The 13,109-nt window shown below is 40.0% G+C and overlaps 3 protein-coding genes across 4 annotated transcripts; 2 read left to right on the top strand and 1 right to left on the bottom strand.

Moving 5' to 3' along the window:
* The first annotated feature begins 1,095 nt into the window (after window positions 1-1,095).
* On the top strand, window positions 1,096-8,042 carry emb (embigin). 2 transcript variants are annotated; one of them, XM_065948474.1, is made up of 10 exons: window positions 1,096-1,254; window positions 2,672-2,749; window positions 2,930-3,113; window positions 3,644-3,726; window positions 3,835-3,971; window positions 4,246-4,407; window positions 4,787-4,907; window positions 5,019-5,049; window positions 5,154-5,216; window positions 7,346-8,042. In XM_065948474.1, exons 1-9 carry the CDS (start codon window positions 1,182-1,184, stop codon window positions 5,212-5,214), a joined length of 930 nt encoding a protein of 309 aa, XP_065804546.1. In that variant the 5' UTR covers window positions 1,096-1,181; the 3' UTR covers window positions 5,215-5,216; window positions 7,346-8,042. The 2 variants fall into 2 exon arrangements, with proteins under 2 accessions (XP_065804546.1, XP_065804543.1); XM_065948471.1 differs by lacking the exon at window positions 7,346-8,042 and having other exon boundaries at window positions 5,154-5,926.
* mrps30 (mitochondrial ribosomal protein S30) lies at window positions 7,155-9,808 on the bottom strand. Its single transcript, XM_020643992.3, has 5 exons — window positions 9,178-9,808; window positions 8,852-8,997; window positions 8,579-8,684; window positions 8,222-8,398; window positions 7,155-7,676 (listed from the first exon to the last, which is right to left on the bottom strand). The coding sequence occupies exons 1-5, from the start codon at window positions 9,782-9,784 to the stop codon at window positions 7,417-7,419; spliced, it is 1,296 nt and encodes a 431-aa protein (XP_020499648.2). The 5' UTR covers window positions 9,785-9,808; the 3' UTR covers window positions 7,155-7,416.
* A 667-nt stretch (window positions 9,809-10,475) lies between these two features.
* On the top strand, window positions 10,476-13,039 carry hint2 (histidine triad nucleotide binding protein 2). The gene is made up of 5 exons (XM_020643972.3): window positions 10,476-10,678; window positions 10,931-11,068; window positions 11,225-11,329; window positions 12,510-12,582; window positions 12,706-13,039. Exons 1-5 carry the CDS (start codon window positions 10,592-10,594, stop codon window positions 12,795-12,797), a joined length of 495 nt encoding a protein of 164 aa, XP_020499628.1. The 5' UTR covers window positions 10,476-10,591; the 3' UTR covers window positions 12,798-13,039.
* The last annotated feature ends 70 nt before the right edge of the window (window positions 13,040-13,109 follow it).

Below are 13,109 nucleotides of genomic sequence, written 5' to 3'. Positions count from 1 at the left end.
TACCCATATTACCCCGTCAAGCAACGCCTTCTCTCTCTCCTTCTCTCCCAGTTCTCTGAATCAGCCCCCGCAGCACCAGGTGTCATCAGCTCCTCTTATATCCTTATTCAGCCCTGCAGTGAACTGTGAAACTTTCCTAGTGGGATTTAAGGGGCTGTTCCCTTTATCATCCTCGAGATGTTGATGTTGCTATTTTGGGATTAGCCTGAAGGGGAGAAGTCAAAAACTGACAGCGGGTTGGAAAACTTCACTTCACTCTATTGGCATTATCCCTGTAGTTTGAGGTTTAATGTAGAAATTAACATACAATAATAACATCCAGATTTCAATCATTGAAGTCTGTACACAAACACAATGGGGTTTTTTTTAGACACATATGTGCTGACTACACTTTACATGAGACAATGCATATGTAGAATTGATCTCCTCCTTATATAAGACATGAGTTCCCGGTTAAACAAAGCCAGTATGAGCAAACAGTACCTACAATTTTTGGTCTCATGTTAACACAAGTCTGGAGATGAAACTCATGAACCTTGATCAAAGAAGTGTGTGAGTTGCAGTAAATGTGTGTGCTGTTGTGGTGCACTTACTGTACACCTGTAAGCCTGGATACATAATGCCAAACATGAGGGTGTTTAAGTCAGTGTTGTCGTAAATATTGGCCATCGGAGTTTTCTCTAGGGGTGGAAAGAAAGAGCTCAAATATCTCTTACACAAGTGCAGTGACAGAATGTAACTACACTTTGTCAGAATTCTTAACAATAGAGGTTTCAAAACAGAAGGTCATGTCACATTCAGCTGCCAGGTCCTCTGACACAACAGGATAGGGCACCTTGAGGAAAACTCCTCAGAACCGGCATAGTAGCCCTCTGATTTATTTTTTTTATTTTTTGATGAAAGTACACACACAAAGCATCATAATGCTTCAAAGTGTTTATCACAGCATGTTCTGTGTAAGGCATTACACAGCAGTGCAACATCAAGGAGGAACCCTGTCCGTCTGACTGAATTATGGATGGAGTACGGCACCCACAGGCTGCAGGGTGATACCATATAGCTGCGTCACTTCTGCAGCTGAAAGAGGGGGGTGGGGGTTGCTGCACGATGCAGTAGGAAGGAAGAGTAGAGAGAGAAGCAGTGAGAAACCTGCACGTAGAGAGGACAGAGGGATTATAATCATGTCAGCGTCCTGGAAGCAGCTCTTTTTTCAGATCCTCCTGCTTCTCATCTCCTGCAGACACATCAATACAAGTAAATGACTATATTTGAGTTCAATTTTGACTGTGTGGTTCTGCGAAACCCTTCTCTGCCTTATTTTCCCCACTAAATGATAATGTGAGAATTCAGAAAAAATATCATAGGATTTCCACACCATCATGTATTATTGTATCAGCCTTATTTTGGTTTTAGTTGCCCTATGTCAGTGTTTGTTATTTTCTAATTGTCCTATCTCTGCAGTAAGCTATTATTATTAGCTATTTACGAATCAAAAATAGACACATGTATGCCAAATAAAATAAATATTTCAGATAGTTATAACGTGGGTGGATCAGTAAATCACATACACATTTAGATAAAATTATCATTCATCTTTTGGGGGCTGATGTAATTGTACCTCTGATGTAACCACTCAGAGTTTTTTTTTTAAAGGAGTATGACGGCGATAAAAGAAGTTCCTTATTTATAGTTTGTTTTCTACAGGCTTCAGGAACTGAGCAGCTGCAAACTTCTGCAAAATAGAAAAAGAGAGGCACCTTATGAGATCTTTTCTTTTTTTACATTTTTTTTTCTGTTCAGTTCCGTATCAGATATCTGTTTTCATGGTAGTTTTTTTTTCAGCTTGTGTGTTTTTTTTAAAAATAATTTTGGACTCAGATATAGTTTTGATTTTGATTTTTCTATTAAAAGTACTCCATGAAGATTATAAATACACACAACTGCATACAATGAAAAAAGAAAGCACTTAATGAGACCCAGCCATCACCTTTTATTACCCTTGGAACTGACCTAAACAACCACATGAACCACTTATTGGCACAAACAACCCCATACTAACCCATTAAATACCCTGCAAATACTACCCTCAGTCAAGTTATTACACACAGAATGCCCTTTAGCAGGGCCGTGTCCAGACTTTTTGGTCTGCCCAACTGGGGGACTGACTTGTGCAGGGGTGGCCTGAATTTTGTGTGGACACACATGAATCTAGAGCATTTATTTTTCTTTTCTATCTGCACTTATTACATCGACTTTCGAGTAACACAAGATAATGGCAGAATATACATCTTCTAAGCTTAATTCTTCAAGGACTAAAACAATTGTAGGTTAAAATGTCCAATTTCGGGTATTTTATCAAAATGGTAAACAAACAAACATCTGCACACTGAAAACTATTAGCTGTCTGTAGATTTCAACATAAGTCCCACCTCTGCCAAGGCAAATGACCAATCACAGTTAATTAATTTGGGATTGCACCTGGAGTTGCCAATAAGATTTCAAGGGGGCTCATTCCAGGCCTGGTCCCCCCAGGTGGTGCAGAATCTTAAACAGTATGTTATTTCCTGGGAACTTTAAAACAACCATACCCGCCTATGCAACCTAGTTATACAGCTAGCTAGTGTTTCATTTTTGGATGTGTATGTTTAAAAATAAATTGTTTTCCTGTCAGAGACACCTGGCCCAACGTCCCCTCCACTGGATCCCATTAGCCCCCTTCCAACACTTGAAAGGAGTTATGTTCTTAAAGGTAACTGTCAACATATTGTCTTTTTCAGGTTTACATGTTGTTATAGGAGTCCTGTAAATAGAGCTTTAGATTAGTTATGACGTGATTTATTGTCAGCCATGATGACAAGTTCTGGTTCATAGATGAAGATATGTAATCACTTTTGTTTGATTGTGTTCAAAATCATTTTAAACACTGCAGGTGTGAGTCACACTGAGAGAGTTGAACTGTTGAACCCGGTCAACCTGTCCCTGATGTGTACTTGGGCTGGCAATCAGAACAAACCCTCAAACATAACCGGCTTCTGGAGGAAAGATGGAGAAGAAATTGAGAACAGCCGTGTCACAGTGCAGTTGGAAAATGAGCAGTATAATCTCAAACAAAAGTATGTACTAAATGATTCTGTCTTTATCTTCTGAAAATGTATTTTTACACAAACTCATCCACATTTATCAGTACATCCAGTAGTGTAGTGGTGCCTTAAGAAGTGGACACATTTTCTTTAAGTGACCAGTCCAGCAGAGGAAAAACAGCCTCTGTTATAAACAGTGACATGTAAGACTACTCTTGAATATTTAGTTAGTGCATACTAGTCAATTAGAGACGGAAGGGTCCTCCCTTCACCATCCTAAAAATATTGTTAATCACTCATTGGTGTGAATCAGAGGAAATTTAGAAGTGGGTACACTCTATGGAGACTGAAAAAGAAGTGGGTATACTCCATATACCTGCGTATACCTTGCACTACACCACTGAGTACATCCCACAATAAACTGTTTAAAGAAGTCTCATTATACAATCATACAGGTGTGTATTATGGTATAAAATACTTATACTATATGCATATATACTTATAATTCATCTTAGTTTAGATTTTCTCTACAGCAAACAAACTCATTTCTTTTCCCTTTGCAGGTTCAGTATTGTCAGCGAAGAAAACCTTGGAAGTTACTCTTGTGTTTTTGGAGGTGAAGCAAAGATAGACTTTGATTTGGCAGGTACAGATCACATCCTTTCATGAGTTATATATATATCTATATGTATATATATCACATTATACAAGAGTTATTTTCTCATTTTAATGTTTTGCTCTTGTTCTCCACCAGCCCCACAGATTGGTGATGTTCGGGATAAACCCATTGTCAGCTATGTGGGGGATTCTGTGGTGATGACATGTAAAATGGAAGAAAACAAACCAAAACCCAACACCTGGAACTGGTATATGGCAAATGATACAGGAAAGGTGGGTGAGCAGCTGAAAGCTTTATTTGCCGTGTGTGAGATTTTTGCCACTGTTGACTCGAACTGACACTTTTTCAAAATTAGTTATTGGGCTAATTGAATTATGAATTTAAAATCAAACCACTTACAGCCATATATAATTCATAGTGTAGTAATGCTTTTGTATTTGAATTTTTTTGTATTAAATTACCAAATAGACACCTTCTTTATCTGATGAGCAACGACATGTGAACAAATGTATGACCTCTGATCCATTTGACTGATTTTTACCCTAGGAGCAGATTTTTCCCGCTGCAGAGCCTCAAAGGTACGAGATCAAAAATGATGGATGGAAGACCAAACTGCTGGTTTACAACCTGACGGAGGCTGACTCTGGCTTGTTTTACTGCGGTGCAGTGTACCCCATCAGCACCACGATGAGCCACGTGGAGTTGAAGGTCAGTGTGGAAATGAACTAGGCCAAAGTACTCAGGTAACCTAAACTACACCTAAACCTAACACAGTATTTAGAGTTGTGAAAGCGTCATAAACAGATGATCTCCCGCTGTGAGGTGCGTGTGTGAAATTTGAGTTCTTGAAAATATCTTGGGCTGAATGTCCTGAAACTTCCAAAAGATGTGTGACAGAAATGGATCTGCTCCATTATTATTATGAATCCACAGGTTGAGTAAAGTGGAAAGGAGAGATTCTTTATTAAGTTGATATCTTTGGTGTTATATCCCAAAAGGTTTCTGAATGCAGAACGTTCCCTTTTAATTGAATACTTAAACATTGTTTTCAGTCAGTTGGTGATTGTTTTTTTTTTTTCTGCTGAAGGTCATCAGTTTCTACGAGCCTCTGAAGCCCTTCATAGCCATCGTGGTTGAAGTGATCGTCCTCGTCGCCGCCATTCTGCTCTACGAGAGGAGTCAGTCCAAGAAGGACTACACAGCAGCAGGTACGCAGAAAGTAAATGGAAACTTTTGTTGGTGTGTGTGTGTGTGTGTGTGTGTGTGATGTGTTGTTTTTACGATTCATTTTGAACTTAAAATGTTTGCCTTGTTCTCAGGAAATGGGCCAGGTGACCAAACCAACTCACTGTGAGTACAATGGGAATGTCGATGACTTATATTAAGATTTATTTAAACTTTTATTTATGTTCATTTTCAGTTTTTCACGATGTACATTTGTATCCCTTCATTAGGACACCTGGTGAAAATAATGCACTCGAGGAAAGCTCTTCAATGAGACAGCGGAAAGTTTAAAGGTAGCGATAACTACGGTTCAAAATGTCCACACAAGTGTGAACAGAGCAGAGCTTTAACGCAATAAATCATTTACTTTTTTATGAAGTTATCGAATATTTTCACCCAACAAAGTCAAATTACCACCACTTAAATTTGTACACAAGTAGCCTCTTGTTTGTAAGATGTTTTATAATTCACTTGATTTCACAGCAGGAAGTTGGCGTCATTTCTTTATTGACAGTGATGTCATAGTAGCTGATAGAGCAAATCATGACACTGTGCTCATCTTCATTTCCTGTGGAAAAACACACCGCTCTCTGTCAAAAAGCGGATGTTGTTTTTTTTTATTTTTGGTAACAATTTAACCACTGTCCCTCTTTACTTCTGTGAGTATGCATTATGGTTTTTTTGAGCAGTGCCTTACATTCATTTAAAGCACTTGACAATTTTACTGTCCTTTAAACAGCTTGGTCACTTTCCATTTATTCGGTCTTGCTGTAATGTGTGGTTAACATACTGAATATCTGTAGTATCTTAATAACACGTAAAAAAGATATGTTATCATATATGCAGATGCTTGTGTGTTTTAGTCATGTACATGTGTAATGGTGGTCATAAAAATCATCACATTGTCTGTATCATGATTTCAACTGAGTCTTTGTCAACTTGCATTTCCTTTAACTATGTGCCACTGTAAACTAGTAAATTAAATGTACATCCCTCACTGTCATTCTGCTTTTTTTATTAAATGCTTGTGATGACCATCTACTGTGTTCAACACATTTTGAGGAGGTTTTTGTTTACACTGATAAAGACGACCAGACACAGGACTCACTTTTGAAAAAATGATCAAACCTTTTGCAGCCCGAAACAAAGATATGAAAAATCCCACAGCTGTGCCTCATTTCGGAGGTAGCCTACAGTAGGATCCTTCCATGTACCTGTCCTAAGAAGGACACAGCCTGTGTTGACAATACAGGCTGAACTGAATGAGTCTGATCTCAAATGATCCCTGTTTGTCTCACCCTTACCCCTTAATTTGGACAGATGGACAAAGATTCACTCATTTGACACAAGTGGTTGAGCGAGACAGAGAAGGGGAGTCAAGCAGAAGAGAAGCATTTGAGGCAGCACACCTACTGAACCCTAGGCAACCGCTTTTAGTGCCTATTGAGCCAGCCTGGGACTGTAGCTGCGGCCTGCAGGTGATGTGCTCGACATTGGTGTCATCTTTAGAGTGCAGCTGCTCGTGCATCAGGTGTGGTCAGGTTACTCCACATGATGGGAGGGAATTACATTCAGGAGGATCATAATGATAACATGCCAAAAATTCCAAATAAAAAAAAGGTCGGACATTAGTCCAAAACAGTCTGAAGTCTTAAAGAGGCGAAGTTCATCTCTGAGGGAAAACCTCAATAAGGCTCCCCTAGCCGATCCCTCCTGTGCAGACTTGTGACTCCAATGCGTAAAATGTCAGCACTGTTTACTGTGTAAAAAGATACTATATATACAGTCAGTGGTTAGGTCTTTTGGCTTCACTTTTATGCTACCAATAGAGGGAGACATTCAACATCCATCTTTATGTCAAGTCAAAGGCAAATGCAGTTGTGCATCAAATGATTTAATTCACATATATCTGGGTGAGTAAGACAATGTCTGATACGACAAGACCTGCGTAGTCTGCTCCTGATATTAGCTTCAGGCTAACAGCTTAGGCAACACTGGCACATGGAAGTACTGTGTCACATCACGTGACACACTATTTCCATGTGCTGTTCTTATACTGTATGTCGAATATTCAAATTTCATGCACACAGCATTCACAGAACAAGTTGTTAGGGAAGGGTCTCTGTAGTTAAAAAAAAAAAAAGGTGATTGAAATTTGGACAGCAGTGAATATCTCTGATAGGCCATCAGCGCACCTGTTGTTCAGTTTTAAAGAATAACAATGAAACACATTCTTTATTTGAAAAGCATTATTTTATTTATGCATTATTATAATCTGCACTGTAAGCATATGTCAGCACTATTTTCTGGCTCACTGTTCAGTCGTACATTTGCTTAACACAGATCGAACCGCTTTTATGAACATTACATACTTTACATTTTGACAGCTTCTCCTTCAAAAACTCCTTTCTTTTATTTCTAGCGTCTGTAAACTCCTTGGAGAACACCCGACTCGAAGGCAAGAAGAAGAAAAGACAAGAAATCTGATAAAGCCTACGGCTGATTCATCAGGAACTGAATCAGAAGCTTTATGACGCCGTCGTTCAGTCCCACCACCTCTCCATCCTGCACGCTCTCATACAGTCGCAGGCTCTCGGTGCCCCACAGAAGGTTTTTCCTGGGGTTGTTAGCGTCGGCCTCCACAGAGAGGGCCAATGTGTTCAGCTGGTAGCAGAAGAAGGAGAAGAACTGTCCATCGGTGATCACAGCCTGCGACACAAAGGGCCTGGTGACGTCCTCGTTGTTCCAGAAACCTACAGCAGGCGAGAGGGAAGGATGACTTTAAACTATGTGGACATACACACCTTAATTTGATAATAGGACACTACCTGACACTTCACTGTTCTGCTACACTGCAGCTCGGTCAGAGAAACGAGGAGATCAACACTATCTTTTAAGTTTTTGTCCGGTTCATTTGTAACTTTACTGCAACAGAATTTCCTTTTTTCTTGCAATTTAAATCACACAGATTATCTGGATTTATTTATTTATTGTATATTAGTGAGTTTTAATCAGAAATTAACAATACAAATCAAAGAGAATATCCATGTTTTTTTCATGTAAAGTTAAAACTTGTATCTCACTTTGTGATTATTTAATCAGAGTCTTCATGTGCTGAAGTTGCATTTCAACTCGTATTTTAAAGATATAGACGGCAGAGTTGGGATTCTGCCCTCTGTTTAGAGAAACAACTTAAATCTGATACTACTTTATTCCAAAAAATATTAATTACTTATTTGAATTGTATTAGGCTCTTCTTTAGTCAGAGATTCATCAAATGTGTGTGTTGGTATCTCACCCTGGTACATGGCCTGCGCTCCGGTCCAGGCAAAGAGGCTGGCGAGTCCATTGGCTCTGAGAAAGACCTCCACCTGATCAGACTGCTTCTGTCTCGCCATCCGGTCTCTGTGGTACCGGTCTGGTACCAGGTGGAACTGGGTGTGACCGTAGCATGCCGGATCTGGCAGCTTGGAACCTGTTGATAAATCAAGAGGACGGTGTTTTATATTGACAAGAGAACACATGAAAATATGGGATTACATAAAGTGATTACTGTAAACACCAGAATCATTCACTTTCATTTAAACTCTGATGGTGTGGTAACAGGTTGAAATAAGACCAAGACGATACAATACGTTGCCTGTAGTTGTGTTACCTGTAAATATATTGTTGTCGTACTGTCTCCTGAACAGAGGCATCACGTTGGGAGCTAATGTGATCTCTGGAACTTCAGCCGTATAAGACGCCTCCAGTGGGACAAACTAAGAGAATGAAAAAAAAGTGGTAAGAATTAAACAAAAACATATTACATTTAACTGAAACCATCACTTATATATTCAGTCATGTGAAAGACTGTCACGTGTATTTAAAAAAAAAAATGTACATCCTTGGGTGTCTTTTCTTTTTTTAATTGAAACAAGCCACATACCTGTGGAAGCTGCTGAGTAATCCTAATCTGACTGTTTGGTTGGTCATCAATTTGGAACCTGGTTGGCTCTAATCGGCCTTTTCTGTGCCCTTTAGGTATGATTCTCTCTCCTCTCCTCCAGTAAAAGTGTACCTTTGGATCAATATCTGATAGAGAAGGAGAGCACAGAAAGTCTCAGCATGTGACAAATAAATAAAAGTTTGACTGCTGCACCAATTTCAATACTACTTCAAATGTAGTTTAACAAAAGGTAGTAAGGAAAGTGTGAGGGGAACCAAGGAAATTAGGCAGCTCCACTGATCAGCTGTCATAGAAATCATGCATACCCAGACTGCAGAGGAGTAACAGGGGGTTGTATTTGACCAGGCTGTAGGTGAGTCCACTCGCAAGGCTTCTCAGGACGGGTCCGACCAGCTGCTCCTGCTTTCTGTACAGGAAAGGTCTGCGCTTCTTCAAGTGCCAGTGCTCCTGTAAAATCACCCGGGTCACCAAGGTGCGGATGTCTGCGAACACATCATCTCCAATCCCCGGCACCGAGGTTTGACCTGCGGCTGACCCCGAGCTGTCCTCCCCGCCAGTCTCCTCCGGGGTCAGGGTAAACCTGTCGGGCAGTCCCGGGACAAACGCGGTTTTGGTGAAGTGCTGGTACCATTTGTCTGCGTTCCGTGCAAAAGTCTGAGGGTGAATGACAAATTTCTTGTGCTGGATCCGAGTGAGGAGGGAGAGTTTCTCCTGCACTGTGGAGGCAGTGATCTTCTTCACTTGTTCCTCGACCTGTCGCCGGCGCGCAGATTTGCTTTTAGCCGTGAGAGAAGCGACGTTCGCGGGGTAGGCTGTCTCACTGACCGCTGCTTCCGTGTGGACGAGCTTCTTGTTTCTAAAAGCAGGCAAGCTCTTTGGGAACAGCAAGGGCAGTCGTGTGCAGGCCGCCATGTTTCTTTCTGTGTGACTTCAAAAGTTGGGCTTTAATTTCCGCTGACATATGAGCTAGAAGGCTTTCACGACAGCGCCCCCTGTTGCAAGATAATATATATATATATATATATACGGAAACGCATTATATTTGTCGTCAAACAAATATGTAATTATGTTTAGAACTGATTTACAAAAAAAAAAAAAAAAAAAAAAAAAGGCAATTGTATTTAAGTTTAAAGCCATTATACATGATTTTCTTAACGCTAATGCTGGAATAAATTATTAGCATCGGAGAACGTTGCGGCTCTTGAAGAGACCCTGAATGACGCCTTTGGACCACAATTTTAAACGTCGTAAATGTGGGCTTCATGGACGCCAACTAGACTTAATGAGCTTAGACGTGGACTGTCGTTTGTAAAATTCAAAGACGATGAACAATAACGTCACATAGTACATGTGAAGGGTAGCAAAGTTAAAGCTATGACGAGTATTTCCGTGTATATTTCAGTTTGCAACATAGTTCAGTTTGACTTTTGCGCGTGTTATCAACATTGTAAACGAAAAACACAATTTACATTTTCTCGGATACATCAACGACTTCATTTATCTCAGTGGTGTCTTCTTTCTCTGAAGATTACAGGACACGTCATGTTGTATGCATAATTCAAGAGTGGCATCTTTAATTAAAAAAAAAAAAAACGGAGGTTATTGAAGGCAACATTAACACACAGTGCAGAGTTTTCGCATCTGTGACCCCAGCTTGTGTTTGTGACATTAGACTTGGTTTATTATGGTTGATAATAACTAGTACGCTTGCTACTCGGTATGCATTTTCGTCACATATTGCGGACGCACTTCATCGGGACCAGAGTTGCTCACCTCAGCCGTATACACCATGTTTGTCGAGCCGAGGTATCTTAAAATAAACCATCTCATTCTCATAAACATTTTCTTTGCGATTACTGCAGCTGACCAATTTGACAACAAGTTTCCTACCAGCCTTGGTGGTGGCTGCTTTGGGAAACCTGGTGTGCCTGTGTCCCACCACCAAGAGGTTTGGCTCATTGTGCCCCTCGGAAAGTTGTTTTAATATGTTGTTGCCATCAAGTCCCGGGCTGTTATTGACCTCAGTGTCATCCATGTGTTTGACCTTTTGACCCGCAGAGACAGCTGTGCACCGGAAGGGACGAGGTGAGGCTGGCAGAGGAGGCCAGCAAGAAATATGGCTCCCCAGCTCCAACCATCTTCTCCAAAGTGATTGACAAAAGCATCCCTGCTGATATCATTTATGAAGATGAGAAGGTAAACAAGCGTCTTCAAAACATGTTGGGGGGTTTTCTCATTTGGGACTCAGAATAAACACAAACGTGTTGAGATATAGATAAAGACATTCAGGGTAAAGTTGTCCAATTCAACCCTCGTTCATCTGTAAATTGTGTGTGTGTGTGTGTGTGTCAGTGTTTGGCATTCAGAGACATCAGCCCACAGGCCCCTGTTCATTTCCTGGTTATTCCTAAGGTCCCTATTCCCAGAATAAGTGAGGCCAAAGATGATGATGCTGAAGTAAGTTTGTCCATCCATTTTTTTGCATTCAATAGAAATGCCATTGATCTTGTAAAAAAATAACACATTTGCCTCAATCAGATGTTAAAACAGCCTCAGCAGTACGGAGAAGATCGTCTGCTTTGTTTTTCCGTTTTCGTTTTTTTTTTAACGGGATGCAGGAGTTTGATTCAGCTACATGCTGGTTTGTAGAATTAGACTTTGGTGTTTGACACTTGGACAATACGGTTTAAAGGTGTTTATCAGGGTAAACCATGGGAACATGTGAAAACTTTACGATTTAACTGGTAAAATATTATTTTGTATAAAAAATACTATTGTGCTACATTTAGGACATGCCTTTTTTTTTTTGTGATAGTCCTTAGAAGTGACACATTTTCTTAAATAATGTAACCATAAATAATATAATGACCCTGTGTAAATAAAGAATCATCCTAACCCTTGCTGGGGTCCATCTCAGTACTCTGTGCAGGACAGGCGCAGTCCTCACATCAAACCCTGGAAAGACTCATTTTTAATGATCAGTAAAGGGTTTTCTTCAACTGTTGCAGTCACACCATCGTCCAAAATGTAATGAATTTAAGCTGTGTTGACTTTTCCCTAGTTAATTCCCGCTAATTCCTACAATTGTTTCCTAACTCTAAGGGACCTAGCTCAAACCACAGAGAACATAGCCCCAGACCAGACGTAGACAAACGTACAGTATGTGGACAGGTATGTCAACGTACTTCAGGCGATCATATTGTAATGTGGACCTGCAAACTTAAAAATCCTCAAACAAACACTGCTGGGACATGTAAACTCCTCCCAGCTTACCCGCAAGGTTCAGACCCCTGCAGGACTGGCTGTTGTGTGCAGAAAGTCTGTTTGCCGTCACTGTCTCAGAGTGCAGCCTTCAGGACATGTTACACTCTGCAGAGTACAAATGAAGAATCTCCCTTCAACAACTTCATCACTAGTTAGGACTTAAACCCCCACGCAGCTGATTTTGCACTCTTTTTTTAAGGGATTGAATTATATTTGAGTTTGTCTTTATAAGCTCAAGTGTCTTGAGTTTTGTATTGTTATTTTCATTCATGAACACAGACTAAATCAAATATTAAAGTGTAGCAGCTTTTGACTTTTCAAACAATTCGTCACCAGCTAACATATCATCTTTTTGTGTGTGTGTCAATTTCAGCTCTTGGGGCATTTGTTGATCGTCGCCAAAAATGTGGCAAAGCAAGAATCTCTAAGTGAAGGGTACAGAGTGGGTAAGTTATTTAATTTTGTAGATACAGGTGACGTGTCTATGCTGTTGAGATTTATGTGGAAATACAGATCGTCTGTTTACTTGGACATTGAGTTCTCTTTTGTTGTTTCTGTCCTCTGCACAGTGATCAACGATGGGAAACACGGAGCTCAGTCTGTCTACCATCTTCACCTTCACATCCTGGGAGGCAGACAGATGACATGGCCACCTGGATAATATACACACACATATCCGTTGATATGTCTTCTGTCTTTTTCCCTGCTCATTTATCTTTTTAATCCAGCAATCTTGACATTTTTTTAGGATTGAGAACGTAATCCCGTTTTTTGTGCTGATGCTCACTTCAGTGACCATAATGTGACGAATAAATGCGTTGATTGAAATGTAAAAACAAATGTAAAGACGTTATGTTTGATACCCCTGATTATTACAATAAACAAAAACAATCCTATATTGAAGACTGAAAATTCATTTTTTTTTTTTTTTATCAGCACATTATATATAACGATTTCCAATTGCGAAATATTT

Source organism: Labrus bergylta, chromosome 2 (assembly GCF_963930695.1).
Source record: "Labrus bergylta chromosome 2, fLabBer1.1, whole genome shotgun sequence".
Classification (NCBI taxonomy): domain Eukaryota; kingdom Metazoa; phylum Chordata; class Actinopteri; order Labriformes; family Labridae; genus Labrus; species Labrus bergylta.
The sequence above is the reverse complement of the archived record's forward strand: the minus strand, read 5'-3'. Positions and strand labels throughout refer to the sequence as shown.

Coding starts and splice junctions, on each gene's coding strand:
- emb (XM_065948474.1), top strand. CDS start 1,182: ATGTCAGCGTCCTGGAAGCAGCTCTTTTTTCAGATCCTCCTGCTTCTC. Junction 3,114..3,643: donor CAGTATAATCTCAAACAAAA/GTATGTACTAAA, acceptor TTCCCTTTGCAG/GTTCAGTATTGTCAGCGAAG. Junction 3,972..4,245: donor TGGCAAATGATACAGGAAAG/GTGGGTGAGCAG, acceptor TTTTTACCCTAG/GAGCAGATTTTTCCCGCTGC.
- mrps30 (XM_020643992.3), bottom strand. CDS start 9,784: ATGGCGGCCTGCACACGACTGCCCTTGCTGTTCCCAAAGAGCTTGCCT. Junction 8,998..9,177: donor GTTACTCCTCTGCAGTCTGG/GTATGCATGATT, acceptor CTTCTCTATCAG/ATATTGATCCAAAGGTACAC. Junction 7,677..8,221: donor AGCGCAGGCCATGTACCAGG/GTGAGATACCAA, acceptor CGCCTGCTGTAG/GTTTCTGGAACAACGAGGAC.
- hint2 (XM_020643972.3), top strand. CDS start 10,592: ATGCATTTTCGTCACATATTGCGGACGCACTTCATCGGGACCAGAGTT. Junction 10,679..10,930: donor ACCATGTTTGTCGAGCCGAG/GTATCTTAAAAT, acceptor TTTGACCCGCAG/AGACAGCTGTGCACCGGAAG. Junction 11,330..12,509: donor CCAAAGATGATGATGCTGAA/GTAAGTTTGTCC, acceptor TGTCAATTTCAG/CTCTTGGGGCATTTGTTGAT.